Source organism: Lycorma delicatula, chromosome 5 (genome assembly GCF_047948215.1).
Source record: "Lycorma delicatula isolate Av1 chromosome 5, ASM4794821v1, whole genome shotgun sequence".
NCBI lineage: Eukaryota > Metazoa > Arthropoda > Insecta > Hemiptera > Fulgoridae > Lycorma > Lycorma delicatula.
In genome coordinates, this window is record NC_134459.1 from 108,466,229 (window position 1) to 108,481,813 (window position 15,585).

Genomic DNA, 15,585 nt, shown 5'->3' on the forward strand with positions numbered 1-15,585 from the left:
ACTAACACCAGGTTGTACAAGATTTCTCATGCTGGGCGATTTTCTGTATTCCTGATGAGCCACAGAAAAGGACAATTTGTGCTCAGTACAGATCTTTAATATAGGCTTTTCTTCCTTACAAAGGGATCGAGACCTTACCAAATGTGGACCTACACATTTAATACATTTTTCTATTTCAGCCCATATGCTATCATCATGTCCGGTACACCTGCAATGCGCAAAAATTTGTTCCTTCATCTAACCAATTTTGTTGTGAAAAAACTCCTGACACTGAAACAATGTCTGGGGTTTGGCGTACATAATCGCACATGTACAGAGAGGTAACCAACTTTTATTCAGTCAAGAGTAGAAAAAGCAAGGATGTTGGCACATCAACACCATTCTCCTTCATAATGCTCTAGACAGACATGACTGACAGTAGTAGTAACTCTTCTGTAATTTCCGGGAACTCAATGTCACGGCAAAACATCCCTTCCATGCTGAAATTTAGCGCCTTATGGGGCTTTCTTTCTTTTTTTGTGTTTACCTCTGGAACCACCATAAGGTATTACTTCAAAGGATGAATGAGGTTGATATTTATGAACGTAAATGAAGTGTAGTCTTGTACAGTCTCAGGTCGACCACAAAAGAAGGTTCTGGAAACTCATTGCAAATCAACTTGCAGATTAATAACACGGAGATAGCTACAACTTCCAGTAATGTTATCTGCTAGCTTTATCAGAAGTTAAATATGTGTCATGATTACTTTGATTTACTTCACATATTACCAGGGACTTTATTAGTTTGCAAATGATAAAACTATGGTTGAGCTGCAGCAGCTAACTGATAAAAGATTATCACCCTAAAAAATTAATAATAGGCTTATGGCCAGACTACATAATGTAGAACAACATTTCCAGTACGATGCACTAGATATTCATGGTGTACTTGAACTGCCAAATGAAAATATATGCACAATTGTTCAGGAAGGTAATAATAAGATATTTACTACTTTACAACTTGATAAAATGCTTTTATAGATAACAGCTACTGTCATGGTAAAAGGAAGGAGATTTAAAGTCCCAAACATATTATATTCAAGTTTGTCAGGAGAGCAGATAGGAAAAAATGTTATCGGCAGGGAATGATGACTTCAATTAACAATGCAATACACATTAATCTGCCAATTGACAACCCAATTTTAATTTTTTTTAATGCCTCCTAGAAGGAAGTTCTGTTCAACAACCATTGTGATCATGACCAGACATTTTAATTCATTCTTATATGATTTTTAACATTTTCAAAAATAAGAGGATGTTCTCAAACCAACTGTCCTCACAGCGTTCTATAAATTTTTATATCACTCAAAAAAGAAATTAAATATAATTTTTCAGCAAAAATATTATCTATTTGTTTCAAATAGTTGAAAACACTATTCAAACACTTACTTATGTTATTTATTGTTAGTTTTACAAGTAAATAAATACAGATCCATAACAAATTCAGTAATTGCATAGGAATAATGTAGAAATATATCACATGGATGATTTTTTTCAATGCACATATTATATTAAATGCTATAAAATGTTGAAGTACAAAAAATTTCACTTCACTTTTGTAGTGTTAAAGATATTTACATTCATTTAACAAACATTACTTGGATTCAATATTTCAAAAAAGTGAAAAATCTGCTTAAATTTATTTTAATCTGAGGAAATATAATCCACCATTGCAATCTTGAGTAAAATAAATTGAGAGTGTGGAATAGAAATTTAGAATATTAAAAAAATAACACTTTCTTCTCTAACCAAAGGATTTAAGAACGGCCACTTCCTTTTCATTTAAGAAATTGTTAATGGGAAACATTATTTAATAATGTTAAAAAAAGAAAAGAATTAAGCAAAATATTCTGGAAGAAGGAGAAAACTAAGATTGATTTAGTTTTTCAAAACAAAGCTCATTCTCACACTGTCTGTTTTAACAACTGCCAAACAAAACACCAATCTGCCACATTAATAGTAATTAACTTTCAGAATAACAAAAACTCTCCAATGCAAAAGCATAAATAACACTAATTTTTCCACATCAACTACTTTTAATAATGAAATTACAGGCTAGTAAATATAAATTAACTGTTAACAAAATAAACATAGTGTAAATATTTTATTCACAAAACTCAGTTAATTCAATCTCCTCCAATTTTACATTTGTAAACAATCTTCTTCAATTTTCTCATGTTAAAATTAAGTTGTAAAAATATTTTGTCTTTCAATGAAGTAACTACTACCTGTGAGAATAATTAACAAACAAATAACATTAGGAAGTAGTCATATAAGTATTAGTTAGCAAAAAAAACGCTGGCCAACAGACCTATCTGGACACTTGCAACTGCTGGCCAATGCAGGTTTGGCTGAGGGAGATGTCTGCACGTTCAGAACTCTTGAACGTGGGCGGGGCTCGGTAAATGTGGGTGCACAGCCCTCAGACATTAGGCAAGGGGATATTTATTGAAGAAGCTATCATCGTGGGCAGGAAAGCTGATAAATCCTTTAAAGGAAAATATAAGATTTTCTATGACCTGGAGGAAGGAGAAGAAAATACAGTATGCGGCATCTTAGGGACGATCAGAAAGGTGGTGGAGGATTCCTCGTCACAGAGTTTTGTTTTACCAGACGAAAAAATCTGTATGGCAATAAAATGCATGTTAATATATAACCTGAGAGGGAGAATTGGTAAAATAAAAATGGTGTTGTCACAGACAATGGCAAAAGCTCAAAGTGGACCTGTTCAGAGCGTCAGGTTGACGATGCCAGCAGTAGCACGCTAATAGTAAGATTCGCGGGAAGATCATACGCTGACCTTCTTCGCACTGTAAAACAATGTGTTACAAGAGAAGAGCGTGGAGATGTCCTGGCATTACGTATGGGTGCTGATGAGCAATTATGGATTCGGGTCAAGGGTCATACGAATGCAGAGGGTTTAAAAAACGTACTTAGAGACAGAGCTGCAGACCTTCAGATTGATTTAAAACAAGAGGCAGTCGCAGGACTGTGGTCCAGCTCAGAGACTTGGACTGCGACACAACTGAAAATGAAATAAAAGATATATGGTGGCTCAAGTCATCGGTGATAAGGATGAATTTAAAATATCATCGATAAGACCCGCTTACGGTAGTATCCAAAATGCGTTACTTATCACAACACACAGAGAGTTTACTTTATAGAGTTCACATAAGAATCCGATACTCATTACTTTAGGTGCTGGGAAATGGGTCACTCCTCCTCTCAATGTTACAGGCCTGATTGCACTGGTCATTGGTATAACTGTGGCGGACAAGGCCATAAGAAAAGAGACTGTACGGAGTCTTCAAGGTGCCTAAAATGTAATAAGGCTGGCATCAGACTGACAGCGAGGTCTGCAAGAAAACCGACTGATGAAACTGATGCAAGTCAATGCAAACCGTAGCGCCTTTGCGCACGACGTGATTTGGAGAATGGCCATTGAGGAAAACATTGACTTTCTAGCGGTTTCAGAACCTAATATGAGGAGGGTGACTGCCTACACTTGGGAGGCTGATGCAGCTATTCTGAACATATCAGATCGGTATGCACAGATAGGTGTCTCTACACATAATGGATTTGTTGCTGTGGACTTGACTGAACATATACTAATATCTGCATATATCTCCCCCAACTCTGGGATGGCAATGTTTTCTGAATTTATAGAAGAACTTGAAGAATTTATAAGAGGACATCGCAAACCCATTGTATTAATGGGCAATCTGAATTCTAAATGCCGTGAGCTGGATGACAGGATCTCGACAAGACGCGGATATGTCATGCCCAGCATGCTTGCAGAAGTAGGGCTTGTGGCATGTAACAAGGATTGTGTCCCCACATACATTGGATGGGGTCATGGCTCGATCGTAGACATAATGATGGCAACAGAAAGCATAATTCCAACTGACTGGCGTGTGCGACAGGAGGAACTTGCTACTGATCACAACACCATCACATTTTCTGTGGCTTGCACACGGCCTGGATATACCAGAACCCCATGCTGGAAGCCAACAGATTACAAAGCCAGAAACGTGGCAGATGAGGTCTCGCAAATGTTCGACGGAAATATACAAATAACCCCAGTACGTCTTTCTGAATACTTGTAAAACGCCTGCAGACATGCAGGACAGCAGGATGGACCACGTAGATGCTGGGTATACTGGTGGTCCCCAGCAATTGCAGAAATATGAGCATCAGTACTCGTATTGAGGAGAAAAATGCAGCGGGACACGCGTAGAACTGGTCGAATGAATGAGGGAAAGAGAAAAGAATACAGTCGAGCAAGAAAGCCATTAACTGATGCGATCAGAGAAGCTAAGATAAATGCATGGGAGACCTGTTCATTGCTGATCTTGATGCTGACTCTTGGGGGGGGGAGCCTTCAAGGCTGTGATGGACTGATTTGGTAGACATGTCCCCCCTCCTCTTCCTGGTGAAATGGCGATTGAGAAGATGAAACGATTATTTCCAGTTGTAGAGACCAAATGGAGGGAGATAGTAGTAGTGCTTGATGAGCTTAAATCTACGGTAACCACCTTATATCCCAGCAAGTGTCCGGGGCCTGACTCGGTTCCAGGCAGCCCATTACTGCCTTTGAAAATTTGCCACCATAGGCTACAGCCTAGCTAGCATATTTATAAATCCACCACTGCTCAAACCCCCATGGTTGGAACAATAAAATTTTAAATAGAAAGAGTAAGGTTGCACATCATATTTAAATGATGTCTATATAAAAAATTTCAAAATATTAAACAGACAGGTTGACAAATATTTGCAGGCACTTATAAATAAAAAAATTCAAAGCCAACCGCAGATTCAAACCCTCAAACCTGTAGACACACATTAGTACCATTTTCAGTATGCAGGTTGGGAAGATTTGATTTAGTGTTTATCATCATAACTATTAGAAGATAAATAATAAACTTGCATCCAGTCCGCACTATAATACAATTGATTTGCTTTTATGGAAAGAAATGGTATACGATTAAAATAAAGAAACAACCTGTTTTCTGTGTAACTTTGTTTATTAGATTAAAAAATAAATAATTTGTAATGTACATTTGGAAATTAATCAATAATCAATCTGCTTAAATATTTAAGTGGATGTTATAGTACATAATTCTGAAATTATTTACATTAAGAACAAAATGTTATTTATTTATACCACATCAAAATCACAATTTATGTATTATAAACATATTTCACAAAGAACACTTAAAAACACAATTATCTATTTCCTATCAATTCGTCAGTCAAATCAAAAAAAAAAAAGAATAATAAAATCATATATACAAATCTATTAAAATATATTGAATATATCAGAATATACTGGTGGCAACAGAGTATTTTTATTTTATTTTAAAGATTCTTAATTTTTTTAGGGAGGTTTTTACCTTGGGCAAAAAAAAGACAAGCAAGCAGTAATCAACAGACAGGAATTTCTATCAACCATCAGTAGTTACAAATAATGTATAGTAATTTAAACTGTCTGTTCTAAAACCAAACATGGTGTTGGATGCCCCATATATGTAAATGGAAAAGTCCATTAATGGAAACTGCCAAACATGGTTAGTGTTTAAATGGCAGAAGTTATTGCCATACAGCAATCTGTTCACTACTCTGAACATTTCTGCAAAGAGATGGTGCTTAAATGTTCTGTTTCGTTAAGTGCACTTACTGCAATTCGGAACAAGAACATTAACCCACCTGAGTTGGTCTAGTGGTGAACACATCTTCCTATATCAGCTGGTGGTCGTTATTTTTACACGGACTTGTATATTAGATCGTGGATACCAGTGTTCTTTTGGTGGTTGGATTTCAATTAACCACACACCTCAGGAATGGTCGAATTGAGACTGTACAAGACTACTCTTCATTTACACTCGTACATATCATCCTCTGAAGTATTATCTGAATGGTAATTACTGGAGGCTAAACAGGAACAACAAAATTAAGGATGTCCTTATTGCAAACATCCTGTCCATTTTATATATTTTAAATCGATGAGGACAGCGATGTGTATTTGTATGAACTTCAGGAAATGTTGCCATTGCAAGAAATAAAAGCGCAGATGAAGCTGCCAGTACAGCAATAGTCTGTGATAACTTGGATATATTTCCTGTACGAGTGGCCGGTGTTAAAAATTGTCTAATACTATAAGAAACAGGTAGAGTAATAAATGGAGAAGATTAAATACAAAACTAAATGCAGTTAAAACTTTTTCATATAAATGGAAGAGTGACGTGAAATAAATCTCGCCGAGAACAAGAGGTGGTGACCAGACTTACAATTGGTTAAACACGAATAAGAAATTTATATTTGTTAACCGGCGAAGAAAGACCAATGTGCAGTGTTTGTAATAAAGCACTTATAGTCAAGCATCTAATGGAAGAGCATACCATATATGAGAACCTCAGTAAAGGGTTCGGTTTAAGAACTAATTTTGCTGCTGATTTGGAAGATGGAAATGAAGAAAAAATAGTTCCGTATCTGCATGCCAGTGGACTATTAACAAGTCAATAAGCAGATTTAAGCCGTGTTAAGGAATCTCTAAGTGAAGTAGTTTAATTCTATAGATAAAAAAAGGGTGTCTTGAAGCATGGCATGTACAGGGTCGGGAGGTAGCCCTCTTGCCTAGGACACTCAGGCTCGCCTGCATGCATGAGTGGAAGAGTCGGGAGTCAGGACATATCCAAAGATGACATGGGGGACCCTCGAGGGTGGACAGTGAGTACAGGGCAAAAGATATGCACAAGACATGCCTAGAGCAAGGTAGGTCAGGACCAGAAAGGGCAGCCTCCCCGCCAAGGGGTTCTTTTGCCATCCTGAACAGGTGGTAAAATTGCTCCTATGATGCAGGGGAACTCTGATGGATTAAGTTTTACGAGACAATTTATATAGGGGGGCAATCAACCACCACGGCATTCTGCAGCGACTCATGTAATGCTTAATGGCAGTTCCAGTTAGCCCAGGAGTGCTTATAAAGAAAGAGGAAAAAATTCTATAGATTGGTATGGTGAAGACATACTTTAATATAGGGGCCCTTTACACCCTGTAAGTGTTCTTAGTGTCTTTAATATATGTGAGTGCCTAAATGTTTTGTGTTGTTTTTATATAAAATGTAAGGGCCCTTTAGACCCTTACACATGATGAACCTGATGGTGACAAACCTTATTTTAAAGAGTGTGACCGTTGAAGTCAATGCCCATATAACAAAAAAATGTTGATGAAAATAATAATAATGAAAATTTGGGGCTTATGACCATTACTGACTCGGATATATTTTCCACATCAACATGTCAAGCTCAGTAAAATCCAGATAATACTCAAACTTTTAAGCGATATCTTCACTTTATTTATCATAGAAGAAAATGGTTGCATATCATAACTCTCAGAGAAACCAACTTTATTGTTTTTTAATTCACATGCTTTACAATATCACATCATAAGAGTGAGGTAAGTGTATAAAACAATAAATTAACATATCTCTTTTATTAGAAAAATGTTAATATCATGTCCACTCAACAGTGAAATTAAAAAGTTTTCTAAAATAATCTATTACAAAAAAAATAATAAAAAGAAATAGAATATTAATTAATTGATTCACACTATCTGTTTGTTATAATCGTTGTAACAGAAGATCTTAGTTATTATAAGGAGTAGTTGCCATTTTTATGAGTATCTTGTTAATAAAGTCCACCAAGAACTAATATGATTAACATACAAAAAAGGGATGTTACAAATAAACTGATTAAATTTTTAATAATTTCTAGTCAGGCAAAAGAAAAAGAAATTAAAACTAATCTCCAGTTACAACAAATATTAATATTTTACCAAATATAACATGAGATGAAACTACATTTCTATATCCACAAATAATTGGACAAAATTACAAATTAAGTGAAACAATTTTAAAAACATGGTCTAATAATTGTCCCTTAATTCCTAATCAAAAACTTTTTTAATAAATTTCAACAAATAACAGTTAAAATATGTAATAAAATACCACTTTCCATAGGAGAATGGTAATGTCTTGGCCTTTTATTTCGGGGTCCCTGGGTTTCAATCCTGGACAGGCATGGGATTTTTCATATGCTACAAAATTCTGTTTACATATCCCACTAATAAGCTTCCTATAAGTTTCTGTGATATTACGTAAATTTAATTAAAAAGGAAATGAAATGAAAAGGAGAGAAAAAATATTATAATTTTACTAAAATAAAAACAAGAAATAAATGTTTAGATTGTAATAATTAATTAAATGTAAATAAACATTTAAATAAAAAAACCTGAATTATAATAATTAACTAAATGAAATTAATTTAATAAAAATTAAAATCAATGAACATAAATAAACAAATAATAAAAAATTATTATACGACTTGCTTTCAAATTACATTTTGCTATGTACGAGTATTTGTTGACCGTGTCTTATGGATTGGGAGCTTAGCTGTATGTAACAGAATGTGTCCCCAATTAATGGATAGGGGGAAGGACATCAATATGATGGATAGCTGTGAATGAAGAGAAACCCAAATAAGCAGTTGTGGACAGCCAGTGAAAATATACGAGGTACAGTGGGGTATTTTTTGTTTTGTTTTGTCTTAATAGCCTCCTTAGGGTATGAAATGTCGAGATTTGTTAAAAACCCAGTATATAATTTTTTACTGATCACCATCTTATCCTAACATATAATAAAACAATATTAGTACCTGTTTTATGTAGTGATGTATCATTCATTACATCTGCCAATTGTACATCTGAATGTCAGAAACATTATAACCATAACAATAAATAGCATCATGGAAAATGTACCTGAATAAGTATCTCTGAAAGGTAGAGCCCAAGAAAAACAGTTCCAATATAAATATAATACAGAAGAAATAAAACTTACCTCATATAACTCCCTAAATAACATTTTTGCAGAAGGATCAGTAGGAGAAAGGAAGCAAAGAAAAATATGAAATTAATTGATGAGGTGAAGATAAGAAACGATAAGATAATGAAGGAAAAGGCTTGAGACAGAAATGGATGGAACAGCAGCAGCATTAGGGATTTTTCCACCTTGCAGTTCATTCGATGATGATACATATTTTGCAGAATCATCTATTAATCGTTAAATACTCTTTAAAAATCATGCATCAAATATTAATTGGATATCCACTTTAACTGTATATATATATATATATATATATTAAAATTACCAATATTTCTAATAACTGATTTATCAACGTACTTAATATTTGTTCATATATGTAAGTCTTATTAAGATGGCCAAACTGTTAGGAACAATAATGTAATAATTAATTGTTAAAAATATTACAAAAATGAAATATGTTGTGACCATAATTTAAAAAAAATTTAAATATGGTGACAACAAAAATTTTAATAAAAATTTGAAGATTATATTACAAGGAAAACAAACCAAACATTTTGAATATCATTATTATAAATTAATAACAATAAATTACATATGTTTAAAAAATTACACAGAATAAAAATATAAGTAAAGTTTGATAGAAGAGATAATTGGTTTAACAGAAATATTTAATTTAAATTGCTTAGATTGAACTATTTAAAAATGGTAAATATTAAAATGTTCATCAAATTTATAAACAGTTTGTAATTCCACCAACAGAACACAAATCAACAGCAGCAGATAACCAATGGATCTTATTTTAGAATATCTTGTAAAAATATTATTAGAGGGTCTCTATCTCTTCACTTATAGAATAAAATTTTCACACTTTCTGAATGCAGATGGATACAAAATCTTTATAATTAAAAAAAATACCAATAAAATTATAATTTCTCTATCTCTCCCTCTCTCTCTCTCTCTCTACACATAATTTTTTTTTTTTCATTATAATACGGGGCTTATACCAGCACTTCTTACCAAGTGGATGTGATGGCAAAGAAGTTAATCAACTCTTTCTTTTATACTTACATAGGCATTTGTTATTTACAATAGAAAATAATAATTATTATACTCAGTTAAGTATTACTAATTTTTTTATTAATTTATTTACTTATTTATTAAACTAATAAAAAATAATTTTAAACAATAATCGATGGCCACTAAATTATTGAACCTCTACTAATCTATCCCTCTTAAAATTTTTCTTTCAGACTAAGTATAATGAGCTACAGCTAATCTTCCTATAAAAGAACATTTAATTTCATACCAGTCAATCAAAGCCAAGAAATAAAATAATTGTTAAGCATTTTTTGATATTAAATGCTGTTAACACTTACTTCAAAAAGGAACTCCTATTAGTATGGTCCTATCAGATGCATTTCTAATAACGTGCATGTTGAATCATGTTAAGGGAACTTAATGGTCACTCTGTGGAGAGGGACACTCGCTTCTCACCGTTAAAGAATGAACTTCTAAATTTATTTCACTCAGACCGGGATTCTTCTAATTTCAGAAATATACATTGCTCATTTTAATAACCTTTTGATTAATGATAATTGCAATAGTCAATTAAATAAGACTTAAAAGTATACCTTTACTATTTTCTACAAAGTTAGTATGTCCCCCAGCTGTTTATGACTATTACATATCTTAACAAGATCCTTAACAAGTAATTAAACAAGACTACTGGTGGAAAGCAAATACTAGTTGTTTCAGTTTTCAAAAAATGTAACATACATTCACGCTAATGAAAAGCACAAAAAACATTACAATAACATAAAACATAAATAATAATATATAAACATTAAATTTTTAAATTTCAGATGTTTGTAAAGCGTTTGGTACTCTTGATAGTTTGCATGGTGTACCTCGATTTTGTTCAAGCACAAACTGACCTATTCCAAATGTTTGATAAAAGAGAAAATGGTAAATACTGTGGGGAAAACTTAGTAGCAGCTTTACAACTAATCTGTAATGGTGTATATAACTCCATGTTCAAAAAATCTTCGTATTCACGTAGGTAAATATGTAATAACAATTAACAGTTGCTTTGTAAATTTTTATGTCTTTAAATTGTTAGTATGATTAGTTATAAAAGCTCCCAAACTGAACGTTTCTTAAATAAAATAAAGCTGACAAATAAAAATAATACTAGAAAACAAAGATTATAAATCAATATATTTAAATACAAGATTCTGGATACAAAAATTAAAAATTGATCAGAAATTGACAAATTGATTAAAAAAATTGATCAAAAACTGATGATGATTGTAGAAGATAACAACACTGTTAGCAAATAAAGAGCACAACATATAACTCTAATTACAGCAGAAAAGTTATATTCAATTAAAAGATAGTAATCAAACCAAGTTTTTTGCATTGAGATAATACATAATTTTTTTCAAACTTAGATTTGTATTACATATAAGTATAAGAAGTACCTATCTTAAAAATTGGTAACAGCAAAATAGGCAAACTTGTATAGATATACTATTAATTTTAAATACATTAACATTCAACCATTAAACACAGATTTCTTCTCTACTTGTACAAAATCTTTTTTGTAAATAAAAAAAAAACAAAATATTTTTGTACTCCTCAATTTAGGTGTTATATATTTTTAGTTTTACATTGTTTTAGTTGAGGATTTTGTAAAAAAAAAAAAAATGTTTACTCGGGTTTTTTCAGGTTCTTGTTTAATCCATATAGTTCACTGGTTCTTTTTACTCTTCGTTATTCTCTGGCGTTCTTTGATATTCTCTGCCAATAAGATTGCATTATCAGTACATTTTATGTTTTTAATAAAGTTTTAGTTTGATTTAATGCTGACTTTTTCAACTCTTAAGTAATTCTTGGATGTTTCAGAATCGTGTAAGAACAGAGATGACTTTTCTAAACTATTTTTTTCTTATCTTTTGATTTATGCATAGCTTGTAAAGATGTGTTTTGATGAAATTTACTTGGAAAAGGTTTGCATTCAGAAAAGTTTTAATGACATAAAAAGTATTACGAATAACAACTGATAGATCTAATAAACTTTTCCAATAGCAGTTTTTAAAATTTTATTTACACAGAATATTACTTGTTTAATTTTGTGTAACAATACAAAATGTACAATTCCTATATACTTACATAGAATAACTGAATAAATTTAATAAATGTTTTAGATGAAATTAATAATGAAGATTGGATAATGAATACAGATATAGAGAACGTTCAGTATCCATTTAAAAGTCGTGCCAGTGCAACAGCTTTAATGCCAGGAACATTTCGTAGAAGAACAAGAGGTATTTATGATGAATGTTGTAGAAAGAGCTGTAGTGTTCGTGAAATGGCTGGATATTGCGGGCGGTAGTTTAATTTCAGTAAGTATAATAAACATCAAATTTATTTTCTTTGTTTGTAATGCCTATTTTCCCCAGTTTCTTGGGTTATGTGGAAGAAATCTTTATGGTTTGATGTCAATCTAATAAAGTATATCTGTAATAAAAGATGTGCAACTTAAACAATAACACAGCATAGATGGGAAACGCTTATGTTCTATGCTAAAGGCAAAATAAAACCACAATAAAGTACAATGTTAAAAATGTAACTTAAAAAGAATAAAATAATGATCTGGCATATGTCCAATGGAATAGATAAACAAAAAAGATCGTATGAATAATCAAATATCTGAATCCACATGCAAAACCTTAAGAAATCATACACAAGACATTCGATAATATCATTACATTGTTCCCTAAGATATTTCAGATGTTATCCCCCCCAGTTTAAACTTCTGACGCAATAGCAAATTACACACAGTCCAAAAGGACATGGTGTAATGTCATTGACTAGTTCCAAGCAAACACAAGCCAGTAATTCAGTTTGGATCATGAGATATCCATGAGTGAGCCTAGTGTGCTCAATTCGTAAATGGCAAATAATAACTTCCTCTCGATGGTTATTCCTGCAGAAGAGCTCCAAGCTGAAAGTGTTCTTAATTGGATGAACTTCATTGTTGATGGTAGCATTCCATTCACTTTGCCACTCATCATGAACCACTCTCTCAAAAAACAGACAAGATTGTTTGAAATAAGCAATTCATTAGAAGAGGCTGCAAACAATTCTCTTATGCCACACAATCAGCACGTTCATTGCCTGAAATTCCAATATAGCTAGGGATCCAACAGAAACTCACAGTTGTTATGCTGAGTTATTTCAGTGACAACAGGCTATATATAAAATACAACAGGGAATCCGGGAGACAGATGGTGGGCATTATACGAATGATCTCTCTCCAAATGTTGTTGGTTTGCAGGACACCTCTTGGGTGTACCCTAATAAATATGTGATGTAATTTCTTTCCGGCCATGGTGCTTTTAGGGACAGACTGCAGAAATTTGGCCTGGTAGATTCTGGGATGTGTCCTCAGTGTGGACAATTGGGCAACACCTACCTTGTTCTATACAAATGCTCAAAGTACAAGTTAATGAGTACAGAGACCATTTGTCGGCTTGATCTAATCGAGTCGGCGTTGGATCTCTGTGTAAACTGGAGAAGTCAGGCAGAATGGGCAATAGTGGAGAGTTTTATAGTGTACTTAGTAAAGGAACAGATTGCAGAGGGGATCTAGAGCTTTGCTTGAATTTCTCCTGTATTTATTATGTTTTTGTCCTTTGTTTTGTTTCAATGTTACTATGTTATTGTTCCATGTAATACTTTTATGTTTCATGTTGTGTGTTGAACTCACTTTTACCTTCTACAGGTAGATAGTTTAATTGTTTTGATTAGTTAGGTCCTTTCAGTCTTACTTAAGACTCAGTGAGATGTGTTTTGTTTTGAGTTCATTAAATAGTAGTACACCGATGGGAGTGTCACTCATGGCAGTTGCATCGGTGGCATCCTGGCCAAGGCAGACTGGAATATGTCAAAAGCCAAGGTTTCAAAGATGACCTCCGGTAAAGCCCATAAGAGCTTGGAACAGAGGGATGGCAGAGGGTGTCTCCCCCTACGGGGGTCAGTATATATCACTAATCACCTGCAAGGCACTTATTACACATTTAAGGTATAGCACAAGATCTCAAGATTTTAATTATCCGAAAAAGACGGAAAAGAAGTCCAGGGATGAATATGCCCTCTGATTTTCATGTGGAGTTGTGTATGTAATTAAAACAGGTCCAACCCTATGGAAAAGTAAATAATTGCTTGGATAGTTACTCCACTGTCAATTTTGGTTTTCAAAAACCAAAAATCTCTGTATTATTTATTCTATATATAAATTGTAAAGCAGAGGGAACAAGCTACATTTCTGTTTTCACTTCTTTCTGAATCGGAGACTACTTTCTTTATCTTCTAAAATACTCATCTGCTCTTTGATTTTATATTTTAATTTTTCTTAAAATTTAAAATTAACTAATGTTTACTTAATAAATTAATTACTGTAAATGTAATGTTAATTGTTTTTTTCTGTTCAACATTGTCACATGCCTTCTCAGATCCATTAATGCCATAGCATTTACAGCTTTTTAGTTTAATTTTAAAAGACCATGTAAATACATATATTTACATGCTCTTTTAAGATTAAGCTTATGTCTCGAACGGTTTCCTTAATTTTTTTGTAAAACAAATTGGCTGTCATCTTTGTATATCTTCTACCATACATTTGATTCACCTGTAAATTATAGCATATAAATTTGTGTAAATATGAAAATATGTATGAGGACATTCAGTTTTCATTTTGAATATTTTATAATGTATATATTTCATGGATGTATGTAAATTTTTCAGAGTTAATCAAAGAAACTACCAAACTGATTTTTGTAAATTTTCCAAAGACAATTTTATATATCCAATACTAAATTGTTGTTTATTGAAAATATTTCATGTAATTAATCATATTTTATGTTTTTGTTTTTATGTTTCAGATGCATACTTATTTATTTTTAAAACAATTTTATTTATTTAATAAAGAATTTTAATTATACAAATGTAAAACTCATGAACACATAAATATTTATTTTTAAAGTTACTTTTAATAAATAATAAAAATTAAAAAAAAAGAAATGAGTGATTTTACTGAAGAAAAAAGTTATATAGTATTTATATTTTATAACATGATTTATAATACAACGTGGTGAAAAATAAAATCAGACTCAAATACATTTATTTTAAAGTTTATGTTGAAATTGTTTACCACCAGCTGTTGTTTAAAAAATAGAAAATTTGTTATTAACAGTGATTTTTCAGAGCCAGTAATCACAAAAATGGACGTCTCCCCTGATCATCTTTTTTTAATTAGTTTTCGTAATGATATTAAGAAGAAATATTTAAAAGCTGGATTTAATTGTTGTTAAATTGTGAGGTACATATGATACAATGTCAGAAACAGTTCTTGGTGCACATAGTTGATTGCTTATCAATCACCATTTACCATTTAAAAACCAGCTGTATTTTCATTTTTTCAAAATTTCATAGATGCAAACTGAGTTGAAAACTTCATCAGTATTCATCGAATAACATACCGTTCCATTATTCTGATGCTAATTCACTGGTTCAAGACTAATAAATTAACACATTTATCAGTTTATATTTATGTATAATCTTTAATGATTCCATAATTTTAATACATAGTTAATGAAATATCTGATT

At 32.3% G+C, this 15,585-nt stretch overlaps 1 protein-coding gene across 1 annotated transcript; it reads left to right on the forward strand.

Annotated features, from left to right (window-relative positions):
• Positions 1 to 4,475: 4,475 nt before the first annotated feature.
• LOC142325722 (LIRP-like) lies at positions 4,476 to 15,562 on the forward strand. The gene is made up of 4 exons (XM_075367754.1): positions 4,476 to 4,565; positions 10,779 to 10,971; positions 12,123 to 12,320; positions 14,862 to 15,562. The coding sequence occupies exons 1-3, from the start codon at positions 4,476 to 4,478 to the stop codon at positions 12,308 to 12,310; spliced, it is 471 nt and encodes a 156-aa protein (XP_075223869.1). The 3' UTR covers positions 12,311 to 12,320; positions 14,862 to 15,562.
• The last annotated feature ends 23 nt before the right edge of the window (positions 15,563 to 15,585 follow it).

Excerpts from the sequence above, each read along its gene's own strand:
- LOC142325722 (XM_075367754.1), top strand. The coding sequence starts at position 4,476 with ATGGCGATTGAGAAGATGAAACGATTATTTCCAGTTGTAGAGACCAAA. Across the intron at positions 4,566-10,778 it reads TTGATGAGCTTAAATCTACG|ATGTTTGTAAAGCGTTTGGT; the intron begins GTAACCACCTTA and ends TTTAAATTTCAG. Across the intron at positions 10,972-12,122 it reads CAAAAAATCTTCGTATTCAC|ATGAAATTAATAATGAAGAT; the intron begins GTAGGTAAATAT and ends TAAATGTTTTAG.